Below are 21,200 nucleotides of genomic sequence, written 5' to 3'. Positions count from 1 at the left end.
GGTATGGCACAGCACCATATGGCATGGCACCATATGGCACGGCATCACATGGTGCAGCATGGCACAGCATGGCATCACACAGCACCGTATGGCACGGTACAGCATGGCACAGCCACATGGCACAGTGCAGCATGGCACAGCACCACATGGCACAGCACAGCACAGCACAGCACTGCATGCCCAAGGCCTGACTGTCCCTGAGCCCAGCTGAGCCAGGAGCCCAGCACGTCCCAGCACTTCCAGGCACTGCTCTGCAGTTCCCGACAGTAGGAAATCACTTGGCTCCATGGTTCCCACCGCTTGGGAATGATTGATACTCGTGCTCCCCCTGCCCACCAGATCCAAGCAGGGCCCTCCAGGCCAGCGGGCTCCAGCACTCGGGATGAGTTATCACACCCCGCAGAGCACACAGTGAGGCCGCAGGGCCAAGGCAGCATCGGAGGAAAACACCCCAAGCACATGGCCAGGGCTCGAGTCCCTGCCAGGCGCTGTGGCCAGCCCTCCTTGCCCAGCACCTTGCAGCCCTGCATTGCACATCCCACAGCTTGCATAGCTGCAGCAGCATCAATCCCAAACCGGAACCTCATGGCACCAGAACCCCACAACAGCCCCACTGTAGGACCCATCCTTGGCCACATTGCTAAGAGACTCAGTTGGAGCAGCTCAGCAGATGGGGAGCCCCCACCTCAGAAACCTGCTGGGGGGCACAATGTGCCAAGGCCGTAGCGCCCAGACCCCAACCTCCCAGAGCTGCTGGTGGGGGCTGGTCAGCACTGCCGTGGGCACGGGTACGGCGCCGAGCCCCGGCTGCACCCGGAGCTGCCTGTGGGGCCGGAGGCAGGGGGAGCCCGGCCCGGCTCCGGGAATCGCCCCGGCGGCTGCCAGCTCCCGTGGCAGGGGGAGGCGTAGGGAAACCCGATCCTCCCCAGCGGGATGCGGGCTCCGTTCCTCAGCCAGGGCTCAGCAACTAATTTTAGCCCCGGGGAGGCACCTTCACAGCATGAGCTCAGCCCGCAGCGGCCACACGCTCAGCGGGGCTGGGAGCTGCGGGGACAGAGCTGCCAGGTGGGGGTCACACACAGCCCAGCCCCACCGAGCCCCCCGGCCACCTGCCAGCCCTCAGCATTCCCCCTGCTGCACGCGTGCATGTGGCCTTGGCTCATCCCCTCATCTGCAGCCATAAACCCTCCTCCCGGGGTCTCCGGGTACCAGGGGCCGCAGAGCAACATAAGCAGAGCCCCAGGAGCTCGGGGATGTGGGCACTGCCAAGGAGCCTCGCCATGCAGCGGCTCCACGTGCCAGGAGCAGCAGCAGCAGGGCGCGATGCAGCCACTGCCCACAACCGCGCTCCCCGTGTTGCCCCGTGTTGCCCCGTGGTTACTGGAAGAGGAAGCTGCTGGGAAGGCAGCATGTGCAGCAGGGGAGCCTCGGGGAGGAGAGGAGCGGGGAGCCGGCCGGCCCTACTCCCAGGTCCAGGGCCAGTAACGGGAAGCGCCTGCTCTCAGTGCCGGTAAATCAGATCGGGGAGATTAGAGGCCTTTTTGCCTAATCATGAGCGGCTTGAAGTTGGAGGACAAGTTCCTGGAACAAAGAGGAAATGGAGGCAGTAAATAAAGAAAAACTGTTAACATGTGGCCCCGCGTGTGAAAAACGTCTCCGTGAAGGACTGTTTATGGCTCGCTCATCGGCGGGTGACAGCTGCAGTGAGCTGGGGGGGCTCCAGTGCAGAGCATGGAGCTGGGTGATGGAGGAGGGCAGTGCATTGGGGACATGGCACAGGGAGGTGCAAGGGGAGGGATGGACACCTGCACCCAATCCACAGTGCTGGCATCCCACATGTGGCCTTCTGCCCCATGGGATGAGGTGAGGGTCTCGCTGATACACCATGCACATGCCCCATTGTGCGCCGTATGGGCTGATGCCAGCAGCCAGACACCCCCCAGGTCCCCCTCCCCAGTGATAAAGGAAGTGCTGAGCACTGAAGCACTGCCCACAGCTGACACCAGCTCGGCTCTGAGCTGCGAGTACCCGGCGGTGCCACAGGGCCCCGTGTCAGCTGTTTGCGGGGCAGATGCAGCCAGAAGCTGGAGCTGATTCCCATCAGCAAAGGTCACCCCGTGCCCTTCCTGCCAGCAGTGCAGCAGCTGCCATCGCCATTGAACTCGCTGCCCCGTGTACGTGCAGAGTGGCAGCACGTGGCCGGGCAGGGGCTGGCAGCCCTGTGCCCCCCGGGATCTGCCAACGGGGCCGGGGCACCGTGAGCACATGGCACCGAGCGGGGCCTCCCCACGGCCCCATCTGCCCCCAGCACAGGGTCAGAGGTGCAGGATAGGGAGGGTGCTGCGGGGCGGGTGCCCCGGGGTCCTTTTGGTGTCCCGAGCGGCAGCAACGGGGCGACCGGCTGCGCTCGGCACCGCCCACGGGAGCGCTGGGACGGGGACCACGGGGCCAGTTCGGTGTGTCGCCACGCTGCGGCCCCGCAGGGGGGAGCGCACGGCAGCGGTCAGTGCGGCCGGTCCCGGTCCCGGACTACGTGCCCCGGGATCCCTTGCGGCGGGGCGGTCCCGCGGTCCCGGCGATGCTGGCGATGCGGGCAATGGGCGCCGCGCTGCGCCGGGCGCTGTTACACGGAGCGGGATCCAGCTGCGGCGGCGCGGCCATGGCGGGGGACAGCGGGGGAGGGGGCGGCGCGGGGTCGCTCCGGGTTGGAGCGGCGCTCGGGTGCGTGCGGGGGAAGCGGCCGGGCTCGGTCCCACCCAAGGGGGGATTGTTCCCGGGGCAGGAAGCGGTGGCGGTGGGTGGGAAAGGGAGGATGGACAGGGGTGAGCAGCCCCTTCCCAGCAGCACAAACCACCCCCCTCCCGCTCGCTGTCCCCGCAGGCGCCCGCAGCACGTGGTGGATTTGCGCAGCGACACCGTCACGCAGCCCAGCGCCGCCATGCGGGGCGCCATGGCCCGCGCCGCCGTGGGGGACGACGACTACGGCGAGGACCCCACGGTCAATGGTGAGCGATGGGCCGGCAGCCCCTGCTGCACTGACACACTGCCTGGGCCGAGCCAAAGGCTGTGCTGGGGAGGAGACACTTATGGGGCACGTAGGGCTGTGGTGCAGACCTCTTTCCCACCCTCTTTCCTCTATGCAGAGCTGCAGCAGATGGCTGCAAGGATCTTAGGGATGGAGGATGCCCTTTTTGTACCCACGGCCACAATGGCAAACCTCATCGCGGGTGAGTGCCCAGTGCTTAGTGCTGCTCTCCTTGTCCTGAATCCCAGGGCATGAGCTGGGGGTTGGTTCATGGCCCCATATCAAAGGATGGAGAATAAGGCACAGGCAGTCCTACTCCTCTCTGTGAGTCCTGGTTCTACTCAAAAAGCTGCTGTGCTTTCCAACTTATGGCCACAGAGGAGGGCTGGGGGAGCAGCTCTGGGGGGGCACCCACCCCCACAGTCACACACTGTGCTCACTGCCCTCTCCCCCCAGTGATGTGCCACTGCCAGCGCAGAGGGGCTCAGCTGCTGCTGGGTGCCCAGGCCCACATGTACGTCTATGAGCACGGCGGGGCTGCACAGGTGGGTGCTGTGCTGCTGGGGGGTTTACCTGGGGGCAGACAGCAGCTTGTTGCTGCCCTCCTCTGGCTGCAGGGAGGTCCCCTCCAGGTCTGTGACAGCATCACCTGAGCCACGAATGGGGCTGATGGACCGGAGACTGAGGGACAAGGGACAGCAGGGCAGCCTCCCTCCAGCTCTGCTGCCCACGCAGGTCGCAGGGGTCCACTCACAGGCACTGCAGGACCTGCCTGATGGTACCTTGGACCTGGAGCAGCTGGAGCTGGCCATCCGTGAGGCCCACGGCAGCCGCTACCACCCCCGCCCTGAGCTCATCTGCCTGGAGAACACACACAGCTCAGCGGGCGGCCGGGCACTGCCCCTCACCTACCTGCAGCAGGTGGGAGCTGCCGGGGGGCTGAGGGGTCCTCACAGTACAGTACAGCTCAGCTCACAGCAGCTGTGCCCCCACCCAGGTACACCTCCTTGCTGAGTGCTACGGGCTGCGGGTGCACATGGATGGAGCACGGCTGATGAATGCAGCGGTGGCTCAGGGTGTGGATCCAGCACACATCGCCCAGCACTGCGACTCCGTGTCCCTGTGCTTCTCCAAGGTGTGTTCATACAGGGAGCCCGGGGCAGGGGCACAAGGCTCAGGCTGCAGGCAGCGCTCACACCTCCCTCCTGCATCCGCAGGGTCTGGGTGCCCCAGCTGGGGCCGTCCTTGCTGGACGCCGGGAGTTTGTGGCAGAGGCCTGGAGGGTTCGGAAGCTGCTGGGAGGAGGGATGAGGCAGGCAGGTGTATTGGCAGCTGCTGCTCGTATTGGGTTGGAGCAGGCAGAGGAAACACTGCGCAGAGACCACGACAACGCCCGCCACTTTGCTCAAGGTAACTTTGCCTCCTCAGGACATTTGGTGTTGTCAGCATAAAGTCGCTCCCTTGCAGGCTCGGTGCACAGCTGGGTCCTGCACTTGTGGATGGGCGGCAGCCTGACAACCTGCACCTTCACAGGCATCAAGGAGCTCAACTCGCCTCTCTGCTCCGTCAGCCTGGCGGCTGTAGAGACAAACATGGTGATGGTGGAAGTGAAGGGGCTGTCCCCAGCAGAGCTCTGCACGTACCTGCAGGCAGTGAGCGAGGAGGAGCTGGCTGAGACGGGCCACGCCGTCAGCGTCCTGCTGTTCCCCTGGTCGGAGCGCACTGTCCGTGCGGTCTGGCACTGTGATGTCTCAGCCCGTGACACCGAGCTCGCTCTGAACAAGCTGAGCTTTGTGGCCAGAAAGTGCCAGGAGAAGCTGGGCCAAGGCCAGGGCCGCAGTCCTCGCAGCACAGGAGAGCACTGACTGGAGGCAGGAGCGCGTCTCCTCCCAGCCCCGTGGGAGAACCATCCCTGCTGGGCTGCGGCAGACAAGCATGTGGGCTGGGGCAGTTGCTGGCAAAGGGGCCTGGACCTCCCACAGTGTGCTCCAGGCATGTTCCCAACCAGCTGCAGCACCATCTCCACCCCTGCAAGCCAACATGCAAGCCCAACCCTAGCGAGACCGCAGTTCACAGCTTCCCAAAGGAGCACCACACCTCCTGGGGCGAGTTCCTTCCCAGACGTGCCCACAGCTCACACCACCAGCCTGGCCATGCCAAGGCTGCTTCCCAAGCGCCATTCCCAAGCACTCCAGGACTCAGCCCACAGCAGCTGGGGCTGCCATGGCTCACACCACAATGCCAAAGCAGGACGAGCAGCATCCATGGCCACTGGGTCATGCTGCAAGCAACAGTAGGGCAGGGAGTTTTTGCAGCCTGCTGTGCTCAGCACAGTTCCTACTGCTCTAATGGGGCAACTGGGGTCTAAATAAATACGTTTTGGCAATGCAGAATGTTTTTTTCCTCCCAAAGACGTTCCTCCCCTTGCTTTGCAGCAGGGACACTGCCAAGGCCTGGAGGTCTCCATGGAAGGAGAAGCACTCCTGAGAACATGCAGGTGTCTCACAGACACAGGAACAGGGCCACTTCCCAGCAGCACAACTGTCTGAGCAGGGCTGTCCCACTTATGGCTCCTATAAATGCTCCCTATGACAGTGGCTGTGTCGCTGCAGCGCCCCTCTGCTCTGCGTGCACAAAGAGCTCAGCCCTTATGAGCAGTGCTCTACCTAATGCCTGGCACAGAACTGCTCTCCTCAAGACCCAAGCTCTGCCCCAGAGCACCTTCTCCATACATCAGCTAAGTATGCTCAATAGCTGAGCACAACTACACGTTCCCAAGAAGATTTCCAGCCAGGCAGCACTTATTCCTATTTTATTTTGTATTGGCAATAAGCAGCTTCAAGGAACAAACTTCAACACCCAGTCAGCAGACAGACCCACAGCAGGCAGGCAGCCCTGCACAACACTGATGGTCCAGCTCTGAACATCCACAAAGCACAGGAACACCTCAGTGATGGAACATCATCACTGACACTCTCCCGTGCTGTGAGCACCTGCTGTTGGTAGGCTGGGAAGTGCAATGGAGGCTCATTTGCCCTTTACAGAACTGAGAATGGTACCTTGGGGCAGCAACTGCCCTGTGCCACAATGGATGGGCTGGAAAGAGGAAACATTGACAAGCACAGGGCAGAGTGCACAAAGGCTGCCTGTTACTGCACAGGGCTGCGGTTTGCATCACCAGTTTGTTCCAGCGTGTCATCAAGCTCTTGCAATCATGTTCAGGATCACCTGAGATGAGGAACAAAGTGCTGTGAATGGTGCCTGGCCCCACAGCGCCTCACGCTGGGGGAAAACACCCATTACAACTGCCCTCCCTCCCAGCCTGGCAGATCTGAGCCATACTCAGGACAGCAAAAAATGGTGGCTGCAGGAGACGGGGCCTTTTCCCCTTACCTGAGTGAGGACATAAGTTTCCTCTGACAGTTTCTCAATGATGTCAAAGTGATCCACGCTGGCAAGATCCAACAGAGAGACAGACCAACCAGCTGAGCGCAGAGCCTGTGGAGAGATCAGCGCTGACAGGGGGTACCCCAGCCAGGTCCCAGCTCACAGCACAAGCTCCAGTTCAGCAACCAGCATTCTCCCCTGATGAAGATGGCTATCACACCAGCAGCAGAAATACTACTCTGATACAGCATGCATGCTTTTCATCACCAGAGCTGAATGGAAGAAAAAGCTGAGCCCAATGGCAAGAAAAGGCACCTTCCCAAAGCAGGAGGCAGAAGGATTCAGCAGTGCAGCCAGCCCCACACTCCTCTTTGCAGCTCTGTGTTCCCAGCCCAGAAGTCTCCAAGCCAGAGCCCCCTTCACTTGAGGGTTTGCAGAGGGGGCAGAGCAGGTCTAATTAGGGCAGCCCACGCAGCATCCCTGCATAGCTCACCTGGCTGTACTCCTGTGACTGCCTGCGGAACTCCGGGGAGTCGTGCTGGGCCACAGCCACAAGCACCTCACAGGATGCAGCCACAGACACTGCTTGTGTGACACACAGGATGGGGCTGTTCCTCTGGGCCACTTCCCTGGGGACGAGACACTGCAGTGACAGACAGTGTGTGCCTGTGTACATCCCCATGCCCTCAGTGGCGTGCACCAGCAAGGCAGAAGGTGCAAGGCCTGCATGCATGGCAGAGGAGGCTGCAAAGCTGCTGGTGTTTGCCCACAGGCTGCACTGACCAAAGCCACAAACTGCCTATGCCCTTTTCCACATGCTGTCCCTACAGCAGACGGACTCACAGGCTCATGTTCAGTGCATCATTCACGTAGGTGTGCAGAAGGGGCTCCAGGTCATACACACCGCTCACCAGAACAGCTCCTGCAAATGCAGATGGGGAAGGTGAGTGGCTCTAAGGTTCATGCCTCCTCATGCCCAATTCCCCATGGCTCTAGAGGGACACAGGGAAGCTGCTGAGCTGCACCAGGAGCTCAGCTTATTCTCCCCCCAGTACATGCAAGCTGCAACCAGCTGAAGGAAGTGATCAGCTTTATAGCTTGCAGAACAGTAAAGCAGGAGATGCTCGGGTGCAGCCCCTTGGTGCTAAACACCAGCCCTCCAGAACCTTGTAAGGCCAATACCTCTGATATCTGGAACCACTCCGAATTCTGTCCAGTCCGTGGACAAGACCATGGCTGCCAGGTGAGCCCCTGCCGAGTGTCCACACAAGTAAATACCCCTAAAGAGAAGGAGCCATATGCAGATGCATGAAGAAACAGCACAGCACGTGCTGGGGACATCCCAGTTGCAGTGTCCCAAGGGCCACAGCCTGGTTGTATTTCCCAGTCTATCAACTGAGCCACTGTACAGTGACAAAGAAGTGCAGTCAGTGGTGCTGCACTGAGGTCTTTATCATAACTCAGGGCTTCCCCACCCCATCCTGTTTCTGTCACAGCCACCCCCATGCACTAAAGCACCACAGAGCAACAGGAGCACAATGTGCCTGACAGACCAGACAGAAGCAGTAGAGGCTGCTGGTGCATGGGACAGGGACACCAGCACCGTGCACTGCTCACCTGATCCTGTGGTATTGCTTCACCAGGAAGGCAAGGCTGCGCCGCACCTGGAGCACCATCGCATCCATGTGACCTGGGCAGAGTGCAAAGCCAGGTAGGCACCGAGCCAACGAAGGAAGTCATGACCCCTATTGGACCCTGCCTACCTTTGGGAGCAATGTCGTAACCCATGGCCACAACTGCAATGCCTTGTGACAGCAGTACAGGGGCTGCGAAACCCGACTCGTCCTTACTGGGGAGGGGAGAGAGAAGCTGCCGAGCTCCAGGGGACAGATGTCCTCATGGGGCTGGCTGCTGATGGCCAGTGGGTCCAGGACACCCAAGCCTGGGTTTAGCATTCTTCTCTGGAAAGGGAAGATGTAAAGGAGGCCTGGGAGCTCCCTTCTCAAGAGAGCCTGTACCAGAAGTCTGTCTTACCTCAAGCACTGCCAGTATCCACCATGGATATAGACAAAGACTGGGAAGGCTGCACAGCACAACACAGGTAAGCACAGGGGCATGACCTCAGCCCCGCAGTCCCCGTGCCCGTTGTGCCCATCACCCACCTTCAGAAGAGCTGGCGGGGAAATAAATATCAAGCTTTTCCCTGTCTCCATCTCCATAGGGGACGTGCAGCGAGGTCCGTGCAGCAGCCTGGGCCTTCTGCGTTCCTGCAGGGCCGGGGGACGATCAGCCCCGGGCTGTACAGCACCACAGCTCGGCGGGGAGCCCTGCAGGCCGGGTTGGGGCTGTGCCCGTCTCGCAGAGCTCGCTCCCACCTGCAGCCATCACATCGATGTGGGCCTGGATGACGCTCTCGCTGTCCATACGTCGGGACCAGCGGCTGGGCGAGTACTGCAGCTCCAGCTCCTGCGGAAACACGGACACGGGGCTGCACGGAGAGCGGGGCCGGACCCGGGGCACCGGAGGAGCCTCATCCCGGCCCAGGCCCCGCACCTCCAGGCCCATGTCCTGCCATCGCCCCATGTCCTCTCCAAACAGCCGCTCTCGCTGCTGCCGGCCGGGCCGAGCCGGGTCGTGGCACTGGGCGGGGCCGCCCCTCGGCCATTGGCCGCTGTGGGTCGGGTCACGCCGGGCCGGGCCGGGCCCATTGGCCGCCGGGGCACGACGGGCCGCGACCGGCAGCGCGGCACCACGGCGGCCATTGACCCCGCGGACACGGCCGTGACGTCACAACCCCGCGCCGGGAAGGCGGCGGGAAATAAGAATTCTCCCGCCAGCGCTCGGATTGGTCGGCGCTGGGAGGATAACTCTGCTCGGATTGGTCGCCGGCAGCAGCACGTGGGGGCGAGGCCGACGCTGATTGGGCGGTTTGGCGGCGCGCGCGCGGGCTGTGAGTCATTCAGTCAGTCAGTCCGTGAGGAGCCGCCGACATGAGCTGTCTGACCGTGCCCGGGGTGCACCCGGGGTCACCCAGCCGGCCCCGGGGGCAGATACAGGTACCGGGCAGCACCGGGATGGGCAGCACCGGGTGGGCTGTGAGGGGATGCTGAGCGCTGGGATGGGTGGTACTGGGCCGGCTGTGAGGGGATGCTGGGCGCCGGGGCCGTGTGGGATCGCTAATAACCGGCCTTTATGGTGCCGGTTGGGCGCTGCTGGCTGTGCTGGTGCCGGTTCGGTTCGGGTGATGGTCCCACAGCTGACACTGACCGTGCGGCTCTGCCCACAGGTGATCTTCGGGCCCATGTTCTCCGGGAAGAGGTGAGGAGGGTCGGCCGGGCTGGGCTGGGTTGGGGCGGGATGTGGCCGGCCGTGCTGATTCCTGCTCTTACAGCACGGAGCTGATGCGGCGGGTGCGGCGCTTCCAGCTGGCTCAGTACCGGTGTCTGCTGGTGAAATACGCCAAGGATACACGGTACTGCACCACCGGAGTCTCCACACACGACAGGTGGGCTGTGGGCACGAGGGTCTGCACCCATAGACCTGTGGTTGGGCTGTATGGCTCACCATTCCCCCCTTTTACCCCCTCAGGAACACCATGGAGGCCCGTGCTGCCTGTGCCCTTAAGGATGTGTACCAGGAGGCGCTGGGTTCTGCGGTTATTGGCATCGACGAGGGGCAGTTTGTAAGTGTGTGGCTGTGGCAGAGCCCGGAGTGCGGCACTGCTAGTCCTTGAGCTGAGCACTGCCCCTTCTTGTCCTGAAGCTGTTTCTGTGCTTCTTGTAGTTCCCAGACATCGTGGAGTTCTGTGAAAAGATGGCCAACGCTGGGAAAACTGTCATTGTCGCTGCTCTCGATGGGACGTTCCAGAGAAAGGTAAAACACTTCAGTTTTAGTCCAGCAGCTGCACTGGGAGCCTCACCAAACTCAATAGAGCCACTGTCTCCATGCAGGCTTTTGGGAGCATCCTGAACCTGGTCCCGCTGGCTGAGAGCGTGGTGAAGCTGAATGCTGTGTGCATGGAGTGCTACCGAGAGGCCTCTTACACAAAGAGGCTGGGAGCAGAGAGGGAGGTGAGTTCCCTTGGAACAGAAAGCGCTTCAGCAGCTCCACCTTGCCAGCTCTGCTAGCCTAGGAAGGATCTTCCCAGGTAAGCTGATACCTGCAGAGTCACTCTTTTGATTTCCTTGTTAGGTTGAAGTGATTGGAGGAGCAGACAAATACCACTCTGTCTGCAGAGCTTGCTACTTCCAGAAGAGGCCTCAGCAGCTCGGGTCAGAAAACAAAGAGAATGTTCCCCTGGGGGTGAAGCAGCTGGATATGGCAGTCTCAAGGAAGATCTTTGCTTCTTGATTGCTGTGCACCGGTGTGGAGGAGGGGGGAGGATATAAGGAACGAAGATAAATGTTGCAGCTCCTGGACTTCAGATCTGGCTTTCCCCCCCCTTAATCAAAACTGACAAATGGTGTAGCTCTACCTGCCAGACCAAGCTGCTCTTTCACTGCTCCAAGTGAGGGCGATCATTGGGACCTGATGCCAGGGGGAGCTGAAAACAGAGTCTGACTAAAAGGGAGTTCCATTCCCAGAACATGGAATAACGGTTTAATTACTGGTGCTGCCATACAAACACGTGCTGGAAAGTCACCACACCAATGTGAGCTGTGGGGCACTGACAGCTTGTCATAGCTCTGCTCTCCTGCTCCTGGCACTTATTCAGACTTGCCACTGGTAGGCAGCTCACCTGCCTGCAAACAGCCATTTCTCTCTATTGTGCTGTTGCTAAACTCTGGGTTTCTTACAACACTGTATGGTAACTTGGCTTCCAAAAGCCACTTCCTTTTTAATACAGCCTGAGGAAATGCCCCTTCCTTTGTTGCAGGACAGTGGCACAACAGCAGCAGCCTGGCCCTCTGCAGTCTCTTAATTGTGTATAGCCAAATAGCTTGCTGTTAAATTTGCTGTAAATACATAGGTGTTTGTTCTGTTTTTAAATAGAGGAGGGGAGAAGGAAGGCTTGACTTGTCAGCCTGACTCCTAGGCTCATTCAAGAGAAATTAAATAAGGTTTTCTTGGTGCAGCCACTTCATGAGGCTTAATGACCTACGGAAGGCTTGGGGGATCAGGAATTAAACTAGAGAGCTGGGCTACCATTGCTGAGGAGATCCAGCTACCTGGAAAAGGATGATTCTCAGCTCCAGTTGTGTTCTGCTTCCTCCTCAGCCTTCCAATTACTCTTGAGCCTGCTGCTTTCCTTGCTGTAACACCTGAAGGATCCTCTCCCTTTGCTTGACGTAGCTTCTGGAAGGCATTTTTCTTACTACTTGTATAAAGTGCTTCTTCTCATCAGATTCCTTGAGCTCTGAGAGGCAGCTCTTGGTTCTGGTTGGGCTTTGGTCAACCCCCTCTCATTACAGTGCTCTCTCAGTACTTGTTTACTACTGTAATGAGCTGCCCAGGTTGTTACAAGAGTGAAACCTCACTTCCTTGGTGTTAACTAAAGCAATTACAGCTATGGCATTCACAGATACTCGTCAGGCCTGAGCTTTTCCCCTTAGGGCTGGGGGACAGGCAGTAGTGCTTGTATTCTAGGTTAATAAATGACTTAATGAAAGCAGTCTGGTGTATGGCATTCCTGTTCTCAAAGCAGCAGCACTGGCTGCTGGTCACACGGCGCTGATGTTGCTCAGGCTGTCCTAAGGAGCAGCAAGCTTTGCTAAAAATAGGCTCTGACATGAGCTTGTTGATAGCAAAACAGGCACCAGCTCCACAGCTCCCCCTTAGAGCCCCCCCAGCACAAAGCAGAAGGAAGAACCCAGTTGTTCTTCAAAGAAACACGGGTGGTGGCTAGGTGAAAAAGTTTATTCCATCTCTACAGTGACAAAGGCATAGTTGAATACCAGCCCCAGCAGCTCCAGCTCACATACCTCACACTGCTGCTGGGAACAGCTTCACAACAGACACAGCAGCACACAACCTGAGACAAGCCACGGCCCATGCAGGCACAGCACGGCACCCAGCCTGGGGACAGAGGCTGCTGAGCAGGGTATGGCTCGGACAGCAGTGAGCAGGGTATGGGAGACCCCCAAAGGGTTCAGTGGGACCCCCACAGGGTTCAGTGGGAGGCAGCCATAAGGCCTGCAGATGGCAGGGAGCTGCCCTGCCCAGCACCCAACACTCCCGCAGATCCCAAACCATAGAGTGCTGGCTGCTCCCATGCAGGCTCCGGGGGAAGGCACAGCACAAGGGTGTATATTCAGCAGATGCAGCTTTGGCACCAAGCTCAGCCAGCAGCAGCTGAGGGAGGGGAGGAAGGCACGCAAACCCAGTATCAGGCAGGAGCAGGACTGCACCGTGCAGCTGTGCTGGGACAGATGCTACAGTAGTTAAAGGTGGCACGTGGGGACTGCAGCCAGCAGAGCTGGTCAAGGCAGCAGCACCAGGAGGGAATGAGGGGTGCTCAGCACTGCTCCCCCAGAGGCACAGCATTGGGGCTCAGCCATCCCAGAGCACCAACCCCCACCCCAAAAGGAGCTGGCTGTGCACAGCGGGTCCTACTCAGCCATCACTGCTTCACAGCAAGGAGCACGCAGCCCCACCGCAGGCACCAGGCCCTGCCCTCTGCCCCAGCACCCACCCAACCCCCAGTGGTCTTCACACAAAGCAACCATCGCTCTCCTACCCCCCTTCCCCATTCAAGCTATAGGTCCCTCCCTTCCCACCCCACGAGAGAAAATTGCACTTGTACAGCCAACCCTGCAGGCCAGGCTCAATACACCGGAGGAGGCTGGTAGCCCTCGGTGGCATCCGCGGTCTGGGTGAAGGGCGGCTGCTGGTAGCTGTCGTGGCTGATGTTGGGGTAACTGGAGTACGGAGTGGAGACCTCCGGCGAGGGGTCAACGTAGCTGTGCGCAAAGTCATCCACCCCCATCTTATATCGCTTGTAGGCGAAGGTGATCAGGAGGCCCTGCAGGAGGCAGAGCCTGTTAGGGCCTGGTGCTGAGCAGAAGACCCCCGTGCAGCCCCCCCAGCACTCACCCATGAGAAGATGGAGAAGAAGCTGAAGGTGATGGCAGCACGCGCAGAGTCAGCCACGATGCGAACGTCCTCATCGTGCGTCCAGGCCCATTGGTTGGTCAGGAAGCAGAAACCAACGAACCAAAGGAAGGTCCAGAGCCCTGCGGGAGGTAAATGTGTGTGAGGGGTGGATGCATCCTGCCGCTCCCAGAGCCCTGCTGCTTCCCGGGCTGGCAGCACATGGCCTGCAGGCTCCGTGCCAGCAGCGACTCCCTGCGCCAGGCACCGTGTGGCCACGTCACGGCACGGCCATTGCCGGGAGCACAGCACAGCCCGTACCCGAGAAGCCGAGGTCGGCCAGCACCAGGTACTTGCGGTCGGTGGCGTTGCTGATCTGCGGGAAGTAGAAGTCCACCATGAAGAAGAAGATGCAGGCCAGGAAGGCCAGCACGCCGATACCGATGCCGTAGCGACAGGCATCCTCGTTGCGGTTGAAGACGCAGTAGAGATTCTGGGTGCTGGGCGGGTTGATGTAACCCTCCCCGACCAGGCAGGAGAACACGATCAGGGCAAACACCTGCGGGGCAGCGGCGGCGTCAGGGGGCGGCCCCGAGCACAGGGGGCCCCGTCGGGGGCTGCCCGAGCCCCGCACCGCCCGGACTCAGCTGAGCGCCCCGTGACTACGGCCGGGAGCGGGGGGAAGGCCGCGAGAATGGAAGGGAGGGAGGACGGGAACGGAACGGAAGGGAAAGGGAGCGCACAGCAGCGCCCGGCCGAGCTGGGCCTCGGAGCCGGGGGGTGGGGGGAAAGAGAAACAGAAAGGAAGGCCGGGCTCGGCCGGGCTCAGCCGCACAACAACACGCGGCAGCTCCGGGCCGGCCCGGCCGCACTCACCGCGCTGGCGATACGCGCCAGGACCTGCGGCTGCTGCACGAAGCGCACCGGGTCGAACGCCCCGCCGGCCTTGGCCGCCCCGTACGCTCCGCCGCCCTCCATCGCGTTACGGCCGGTCCTGCGCGGCACCGCCCCGGGATGGGCCGGGCCGGGCGCTGCCGTCGCCGCCACCTGCTGGGCCCGCCCCGCCCCGGCCGGAGCTGGGAGGGGCTCCGTGGGGGGGGAGCGACCGGCGCCGGGGCGGCGGGGCTGGTCCACGCGGTATCGCGAGTTCGCCCCGCAGCGCTGGGCTGTGTGCGGGGCGGCTCCCGGGGCCCGGTGTGCACCACGAGGGTCCCGCTCCTCGTGACCGCCCCGCGCCCCCCGGCTCGCCCTAACCCGAACCCAACCCACGGGTGCGGTGTGTGCGGCCGTCCCGGCCCGGCCCGTCCCGTCGGTACGAAGCGTCAGAGCGGCCCTGCCCCGCACCGCTCGTTGCCGCCCCGCGCCTGGCACCGGGAGGCGCCCACGCGAGACGCCGCGGTGTCGCGCCCGCTGTCCCGGTGAAGAGTGAAGTCAACGGGACGCCGCGGGGAGCTGCGGACGCGTGTGCGGCGGCCGCTGGAACCGGGTGCGCTGCCGCGGGTGCCGGAGGAGCGCGGCGGGTCGTGGGCCGGGGCCGCCTCCTGCCCGCAGCTTTTGTCGGTGTGGGACGGGGAGGGGACGGGGGACGAGGATGGGGACGGCACTCGGCTCCATGGGGCCGTCGGTGGCGGCGGTCGGGATCCGCGAGGAGGGGAACGAGCTCTGCGCTCTGGCCTCGCGGGCTCGGGACCGGGGAGCGACTGTCCCGCTGCACCGACCCGAGCCGAGCCGGGCGCTGCGGCCTCTCGGCCCCCGACGGCAGCGCCTCGACGAGCGGCCGCCCCGCATCCTTCCGTGCGCTCCTCCCTCCCTTCCTCCCTCCCTCCCTTCCTTCCTGTCTCGCTGCTTGCTCAGTGCCGGACCTCGCGCCCCCTGGAGCCGGCGGGGACCCGGCGGACCCCCCGAGGACCGTGAGCCCCGGCTGTGCCACGGGCGGGACGCGGGGCTGACGGCGGTATTTGCTGTGCAGGCGGCGTGCGGGGCACAGTGCGGGACACAGCGCGGCCCCGGGATGTCCCAGCTGCACACCGTCACTCTACGAGTCCCTGAGAGCACCGAGAGCGATGGGTGAGTGCGGGCCCAGCACCGCGGGTAGAACCACCCGGCCCGGGGCTGTCCCGGAGCTTCACTCTCTCCCCTACAGCCGAGCGGGGATTTCAGCTTTGTTCTCTTGCAGGCAGGAGCCGAGCCCGGACAACGAGGGAGCCCTGCACAGCTCCTTCTGCCAGCTCATCGAGGAGCAGAGCAGCCTGGTGGCAGGGGCAATAGAAATGGAGCTGCAGGAGAGGGGCAGAGGTACAACACGGAACTGCAGCAGTGTGGGGTGGGGACAGTCCTGTACACCTCGGCTCTCACCCCATATCCTGTCTCTCCTCCCCAGAGCCCCCAGCTCTCATGGACCCCATGGCCATTACTGGGCTGGAGCCTGAGCAGGGTGAGCAGCACCCCGGCTATGCCACCACCCTGCGCATCCTGGCCAGCATGCCCAGCCGCACCATTGGTGAGTGCCACCCCCTCCCCGTGCCAGCCCTCTGCCCCCCCTGCCCGGGCTTTGCCATGCTGTGAGCCCCTCCAGGAGCTCTCCCCACAGCTGCCCACCCCAGTGCTGTGCTCCTGCCGTAGGGCGCTGCCGTGGGGCCATTATCTCTCAGTACTACAACCGCACGGCACGGCTGCGGCGGAGGAGCAGCCGCCCATCCCTGCAGCAGCTCAGCCGTACGGCACGGCCCAGCCTGCGTCAGTACGACCTGGAGAGCGACCCGGCCCATGCCACACTGGCAGGTGAGTGTTCCCCTGCAGCGGGGCTCAAGTTGGGTGTGATGCATCCTGCTGAGCCCATGTGCCCTCAGACAAGCGGAACCTGCTGGCAAAGGAGCTGCTGAGCCTCACACCTGCACAACGCAGCCGCATGCTGCTGGAACTGCCCCTCAGCCTGGGGGAGAAGCGCAGCCTCCGGTAGGTGCCTGTGGCCTTGGGAGGGTCTGCCCCCTGCCTGGGCTGCCCCTGATGCCCCTTGTGCCGGGCAGGAGGCAGCTGAGCCAGAAGACGAGCATCCCGGAGCTACGTGCCCGCTCTGCAGACCTCACCTCTCGCTGTTCATGGTGCCAGGACTGCGTCGTGCTTGTAAGTCTGCAGCACAGTGGCTGGAGCAGGTGATGGCAGGGGCTGTACAGCTGTGGGGTGCCCTCACTGTGTCCCCATCTTCTGCAGGGCTGCCGGACTGTCTGGTACAGGTTCCTGGCACTGGTCCACTCCGCACAGCCTTGGCACTACGCCTTGAAGCAGATCGGTGGCCGCTTTGGTTCCAGCGTGCTCTCCTATTTCCTCTTCCTCAAGACACTCTTGCTGTTCAATTTCTTCTCCTTCCTTCTCCTCCTGGTTTTTGTGGTGGCCCTGCAGGCTGCCTATCCCCCCGCTGCAGCCAACCCCCGTCCCTTCACCGGCCTCGAGCTCCTCACCGGAGCAGTAAGTGCCTCAGTGTTGGTGCCCTGCTGCTTAGGAGCTGCCCCCAGCCTGAACCCCACCCTGTGTCCATGCATCTCATGCCATGGGGCTGCCCTGGTCCCTGCCCTTACACAGATGGAGCCCCATTCCCCCAGTGCTGCCCCTGCCTGGGGCACTGTGCCATATGTGCCATTCAGGCTGATGCTGACCCCATACCAGGCTGGGCAGAGTGCTGCTGGCACTGCTGAGGTCAGCACAGGTTGTGCATTTCTCCACAGGGCTCCTTCACTCACTCACTGCTGTACTACGGCTACTACAGTAACACCACCCTGAACAACCCCTCCACCTCCAGCCCCAATGGCAGCACAAGCCCCCCCAGAACCACCCAGCTCCCATACAACATGCCACTGGCCTACATGTTCACCGTTGGGGCTTCCTTCTTTGCCACCTGCATCCTGCTGATGTACAGGTGAGCGGCACTGCCGGCACTGCCTGGCTGCTCAGCACTGCTGCCCTGACTGCCTTGTTTCCTCCTGCAGCATGTACCACTCCTTTGGGAAGAGCTACCGCGTGGGCAGCTCCACGGGGGTCCTGGCCATCAAAATCTTCTGTGCGTGGGACTTCAAGGTGGTGCAGCGGCGTTCGGTGAAGCTGCAAAGCGAGAACATCTGCACTCAACTGAAGGTGAGGACGGGGGCTGCAGTGCTGCATGTATTCCAACCCTGTGCTGCACCTTTGTGCAGCTGCCCTCCAGGTCCCACCTGAGCAGGCAGGATAAATCCTCGCTTTAGATGCAGACCCAGCTTATGTTCTCTGGCTGCTCTTCCAGGAGCTGCTGGCAGAGCAGCGGTTGCGCTCCTGCCCATTGAGCCTCCCCCGGCGGCTGCGACACATCACTGTGTTCCTGCTGGCCTGGCTCCTCGCACTGGGCACCGTGCTGGGCTGCGTGGTGGCTGTGTATTACTTCTCAGAGCACATGCACAAGGTAAGCACGGCACCGGGTGAGGCAGAGCAGTGATGCCAGTCCCACCTCCCTCTTGCTGTCAGTGTTGCACTTGCTGCTGGGAACAGCGGGGCTGAGCACTGGGGGCCGTGCAGCCGTGCTGAGCCAAGCACCGCTCACCAGGTGCAGCAGGAACAGGGAGCTGCAGCAGGGAGTGCATGGCAGCAGGAGGGCATCCTGCTGGCCCTGCCGCTCATCGTGTCACTCCTCAATATACTGATGCCCCACTTCTACAACCTGCTGGCAGCGTGGGAGAAGCAGGATTCCCCAGGGGCAGAGGTCTACGTGGCCATCTGCAGGTAGGGTGGGGAGCCCCCTGCACCCTGGTTTGCAGCACTCCCTCAGGGCTCAGCCCTGTTGTACCCGGGGCTCAGGTCTCCTGTCCTTCCTTCTGCTCCCCAGGAACCTTCTGCTGAAGATGGTGGTCCTTGGTTTGCTCTGCTACCAGTGGCTGAGCCGCAGAGTGGTCTGCTCTGCCAAGGAGGTTGGTGCCGACTGACAGTGCAGGGCTGAGCAGGGCAGGATGGGGCTGTGTGCCCTGCACTGCCCCTGGCCCAGGGAGTGCAGAGCAGAGCTGGGACAGCGGCGTGGGCAGGGGTCTGGCAATGGGGGCTGTGCTAGACAGTGTAGTTGGCACCTGTGGTGAGGAGCAGGATATAGGTAGCTGGGGAAGGGGTCCAAGGAAAGAAGGAGTCCCCCACTCTTTGAACTCCCCATAAAGAGCCATAGGGGCAAGCAGCTGCATTGTTTACCTGGCACTACCACGCTTCTGTCCCCAGTGCTGGGAGACGTGTGTGGGGCAGGACCTGTATCGCTTCGTGGTGATGGACTTCATATTCACCCTGCTGGATACTGGCTTTGGGGAGCTGCTTTGCAGGTAATGTGCCCCAGGAAGGCCCACCAGCATGGCTGGGTGCCCAGCAGCTGTCAGCAGAGCTCTTTTCACTCCCCAGGCTGATTCTGGAGAAGAAGCTAAAGAGTAAGCAGAGGCCTGAGTTTGACATTGCCCGAAACGTGTTGGAGCTCATCTATGGGCAGACCCTGACCTGGTGAGACATCTCCAGCCTGATGTGGTTCATCCTGTGCCAGCCAGCACTCATGGTGTTGCTGTGAGCCCTGCCTTGTGCCACCCAGCAGGTCCTGGTGTGGGCAGCTGCAGAGGCTGTATATCCACCAGGGGTCAGTGAAACCTCTCCTGGCTGACCTGACATGGGATGAGTCACCGAGCTGTGTCACTGGCTGTGCAGCCAGCCTGGCACAGGACGTTGTGTGCTTGCTCTGGGCTTTGCAAAACACTGAGTGCAGCTGGCACCACTATCATGGCACTCCAGAGCCCCAAATTACCCTCCTAGACAGCTCTGTCTGTCTCTCTCTCTCCCAGGCTGGGCGTTCTCTTTGCACCACTCCTGCCAGCAGTGCAAGTGCTGAAGCTGCTGCTGCTCTTCTACATCAAAAAGGTGTGATTGCATCTGCCTGAGAGCAGTGCTCTCCTTGCAGAGGGGCAGAGATGCTGCTGGGATCTCCCAGGTTTCAGCTCCTGGCTGATGGATGGGATGGGGACATGAGGTGGTGCAGCTTCTTGCGCTCAACCCTGGGATCACATTTTGGGAGGTTATTTGCTTATTGCCTGCAGACCAGCCTGATGCAGAACTGCCAGTCCCCCAGCAAACCCTGGCAAGCATCTCATATGCGTACTGTCTTCATCACGCTCCTCTTCCTCCCGTCCTTCTTGGGTGCAGCGATCTTCGTCTCTTACACCATCTGGTCGTGAGTACTCATGGGCACAGAGCCACCTGCTGCCAGGGGCAGTGCCTGCAGGGGTCAGGGTGCAGAGCAATGGGATGAGACCCCAGCCCAGCCCTTGTAATTCCTGTAAATAGGAGCCAGGGCAATGCCCTATGTCAGGGCACTGCCCTGTGCCCAGTGGCCCACCCCCAAAGCAGCCTCCCATTGACTTCCTCTGCCTATTCAGGGTGAAGCCATCAGAAACCTGTGGCCCCTTCCGGGGGCTTCAAACCATCTACCAAACGCTGAAGGTCTGGGTGGAGCTGCTGGAGGAGTCCAACCCCAACATCGCCTTGTTCAGCTGGATCCCCCAGTACCTGGTGGAGAACACCGTCTTCCTGTTCTTTCTCACTGGGATGGTGCTGTGAGTGTGAAGCTGAACCCTGCACACACCTTTTGGGTTCCCCCTGCTGCTTCAGAAGCCCTGAGCGGGGACCTCAGCCCCACTGACACCATCCCTGCTCACCTGTCATTGCAGAGCTGCCATCTACCTCAACATCCAGGTGTTGAAAGGGCAGCGCCGGATCATCCGCCTGCTGAAGGAGCAGATTGCCAACGTGTGTGAGCTCTGTGTGCTCTGAGCTCCTGTCCCTGCAGCTCTGGGCAGTTCCCAGCCTCAATGACTCTGGGAAGAGCACATCCCTCATGGCTGCTCACCGCAGTGTCTCTGCTGTTACAGGAAGGGGCGGATAAAATATTCCTCATTCAGAAGATTCGCTCCATCTATGACCATAAGGTGCACTGTGCTTGATGCCAGGTGAGACCCAGACTCAGGAGAGTGCTGGGTGTCAGCAGGGATGGGGAGTCAAGTCACTGTGCTCCCCTGCTCCGTAGTGGAGCTGGAGGGGTTGGGAGTAGCACAGTGCTAACAGGGGAGGAACTGGGATAGGGAACTGGGGGGTGGTGGGGACAGGGAGAGTATCATCCCCACTGTCAGCGTGCAGCAGTGCTGTGCCCGCTGTGAATGACCCCTGGGGGGCTCACAGGGACTCTCTCCTTTCAGTGCCACGGACCCAAGAAGGAGCAGGGCAGAACGGGACAGCTCACCAGCAGGAACCGGAGCCAGCAGCCGCGTGGCATTGCCCTCTGAGCAGAGAACTGCTGAGCCTGCAAGTGCTCTCTTAAAGCAGCCCAGAACTGCCTGGAAGTGCTGCAGCACAGAGATAAGGAGCACAGGAGCACAGCCCTGCTGCCCTGTCCCAGCACAGCTCCGTGGAGACTGGTTTGCACACATAGCTGTGTTTACAAACAACTTTCTTTCATGCAAACTGCCCGGAAAGCAGCACCTTGCAGCCCGTTGGAATGGAAGCAGTGAAGTTTTCTGCCTCGAGAAGGAAACCATGTTGTGTGCAGTGAGCAGGGCTGTGCGGCAGGAGGAGCTCAGAAAGAACACGTCATCCCCAGCGATGGGTGGGCGGAGAACAAAAAGGCTGTTTGGGGCCATCACCTCGGAAATAACCATTAAATGCCCCGTCTGGGGCCACAACACGATGCTGTGTGTTGTAGTGCCATGGCACCAGCAGCCCC

General features: G+C 61.4%; 5 protein-coding genes across 8 annotated transcripts; 3 read left to right on the top strand and 2 right to left on the bottom strand.

Annotated features, from left to right (window-relative positions):
• Nucleotides 1–2,452: 2,452 nt before the first annotated feature.
• On the top strand, nucleotides 2,453–5,798 carry LOC107322131 (probable low-specificity L-threonine aldolase 2). 2 transcript variants are annotated; one of them, XM_032448333.1, is made up of 8 exons: nucleotides 2,453–2,721; nucleotides 2,881–3,005; nucleotides 3,144–3,227; nucleotides 3,482–3,570; nucleotides 3,761–3,946; nucleotides 4,023–4,160; nucleotides 4,243–4,435; nucleotides 5,461–5,798. In XM_032448333.1, the coding sequence occupies exons 1-8, from the start codon at nucleotides 2,579–2,581 to the stop codon at nucleotides 5,781–5,783; spliced, it is 1,281 nt and encodes a 426-aa protein (XP_032304224.1). In that variant the 5' UTR covers nucleotides 2,453–2,578; the 3' UTR covers nucleotides 5,784–5,798. The 2 variants fall into 2 exon arrangements, with proteins under 2 accessions (XP_032304224.1, XP_015735309.1); XM_015879823.2 differs by lacking the exon at nucleotides 5,461–5,798 and adding an exon at nucleotides 4,559–5,411 and having other exon boundaries at nucleotides 2,478–2,721.
• Nucleotides 5,799–5,822: 24 nt separating this feature from the next.
• Nucleotides 5,823–9,129, bottom strand: AFMID (arylformamidase). Its single transcript, XM_015879827.2, has 11 exons — nucleotides 8,966–9,129; nucleotides 8,788–8,878; nucleotides 8,575–8,679; nucleotides 8,447–8,495; nucleotides 8,176–8,261; nucleotides 8,030–8,102; nucleotides 7,595–7,692; nucleotides 7,256–7,334; nucleotides 6,906–7,041; nucleotides 6,419–6,523; nucleotides 5,823–6,253 (listed from the first exon to the last, which is right to left on the bottom strand). Exons 1-11 carry the CDS (start codon nucleotides 8,993–8,995, stop codon nucleotides 6,224–6,226), a joined length of 882 nt encoding a protein of 293 aa, XP_015735313.1. The 5' UTR covers nucleotides 8,996–9,129; the 3' UTR covers nucleotides 5,823–6,223.
• Nucleotides 9,130–9,336: 207 nt separating this feature from the next.
• TK1 (thymidine kinase 1) lies at nucleotides 9,337–12,023 on the top strand. 2 transcript variants are annotated; one of them, XM_015879830.2, is made up of 7 exons: nucleotides 9,338–9,468; nucleotides 9,699–9,730; nucleotides 9,804–9,917; nucleotides 10,001–10,094; nucleotides 10,196–10,285; nucleotides 10,363–10,482; nucleotides 10,604–12,023. In XM_015879830.2, exons 1-7 carry the CDS (start codon nucleotides 9,403–9,405, stop codon nucleotides 10,760–10,762), a joined length of 675 nt encoding a protein of 224 aa, XP_015735316.1. In that variant the 5' UTR covers nucleotides 9,338–9,402; the 3' UTR covers nucleotides 10,763–12,023. The 2 variants fall into 2 exon arrangements, with proteins under 2 accessions (XP_015735317.1, XP_015735316.1); XM_015879831.2 differs by lacking the exon at nucleotides 9,804–9,917 and having other exon boundaries at nucleotides 9,337–9,468.
• Nucleotides 12,024–12,247: 224 nt separating this feature from the next.
• On the bottom strand, nucleotides 12,248–14,484 carry SYNGR2 (synaptogyrin 2). The gene is made up of 4 exons (XM_015879828.2): nucleotides 14,318–14,484; nucleotides 13,763–14,000; nucleotides 13,445–13,584; nucleotides 12,248–13,373 (listed from the first exon to the last, which is right to left on the bottom strand). The coding sequence occupies exons 1-4, from the start codon at nucleotides 14,417–14,419 to the stop codon at nucleotides 13,176–13,178; spliced, it is 678 nt and encodes a 225-aa protein (XP_015735314.1). The 5' UTR covers nucleotides 14,420–14,484; the 3' UTR covers nucleotides 12,248–13,175.
• Nucleotides 14,485–14,539: 55 nt separating this feature from the next.
• On the top strand, nucleotides 14,540–21,164 carry TMC6 (transmembrane channel like 6). Of its 2 annotated transcripts, XM_015879818.2 has the most exons (21): nucleotides 14,540–14,927; nucleotides 15,411–15,508; nucleotides 15,618–15,736; nucleotides 15,822–15,941; nucleotides 16,064–16,222; nucleotides 16,291–16,396; nucleotides 16,468–16,564; nucleotides 16,652–16,906; nucleotides 17,164–17,354; nucleotides 17,425–17,569; nucleotides 17,715–17,870; nucleotides 18,012–18,187; nucleotides 18,291–18,372; nucleotides 18,668–18,765; nucleotides 18,842–18,937; nucleotides 19,270–19,345; nucleotides 19,522–19,655; nucleotides 19,861–20,037; nucleotides 20,152–20,230; nucleotides 20,353–20,430; nucleotides 20,677–21,164. In XM_015879818.2, exons 2-20 carry the CDS (start codon nucleotides 15,453–15,455, stop codon nucleotides 20,422–20,424), a joined length of 2,394 nt encoding a protein of 797 aa, XP_015735304.1. In that variant the 5' UTR covers nucleotides 14,540–14,927; nucleotides 15,411–15,452; the 3' UTR covers nucleotides 20,425–20,430; nucleotides 20,677–21,164. The 2 variants fall into 2 exon arrangements, with proteins under 2 accessions (XP_015735304.1, XP_015735303.1); XM_015879817.2 differs by lacking the exon at nucleotides 14,540–14,927 and having other exon boundaries at nucleotides 14,992–15,508.
• The last annotated feature ends 36 nt before the right edge of the window (nucleotides 21,165–21,200 follow it).

This window comes from Coturnix japonica, chromosome 18, assembly GCF_001577835.2.
Source record: "Coturnix japonica isolate 7356 chromosome 18, Coturnix japonica 2.1, whole genome shotgun sequence".
NCBI classification, from domain to species: Eukaryota; Metazoa; Chordata; class Aves; order Galliformes; family Phasianidae; genus Coturnix; species Coturnix japonica.
The sequence above is the reverse complement of the archived record's forward strand: the minus strand, read 5'-3'. Positions and strand labels throughout refer to the sequence as shown.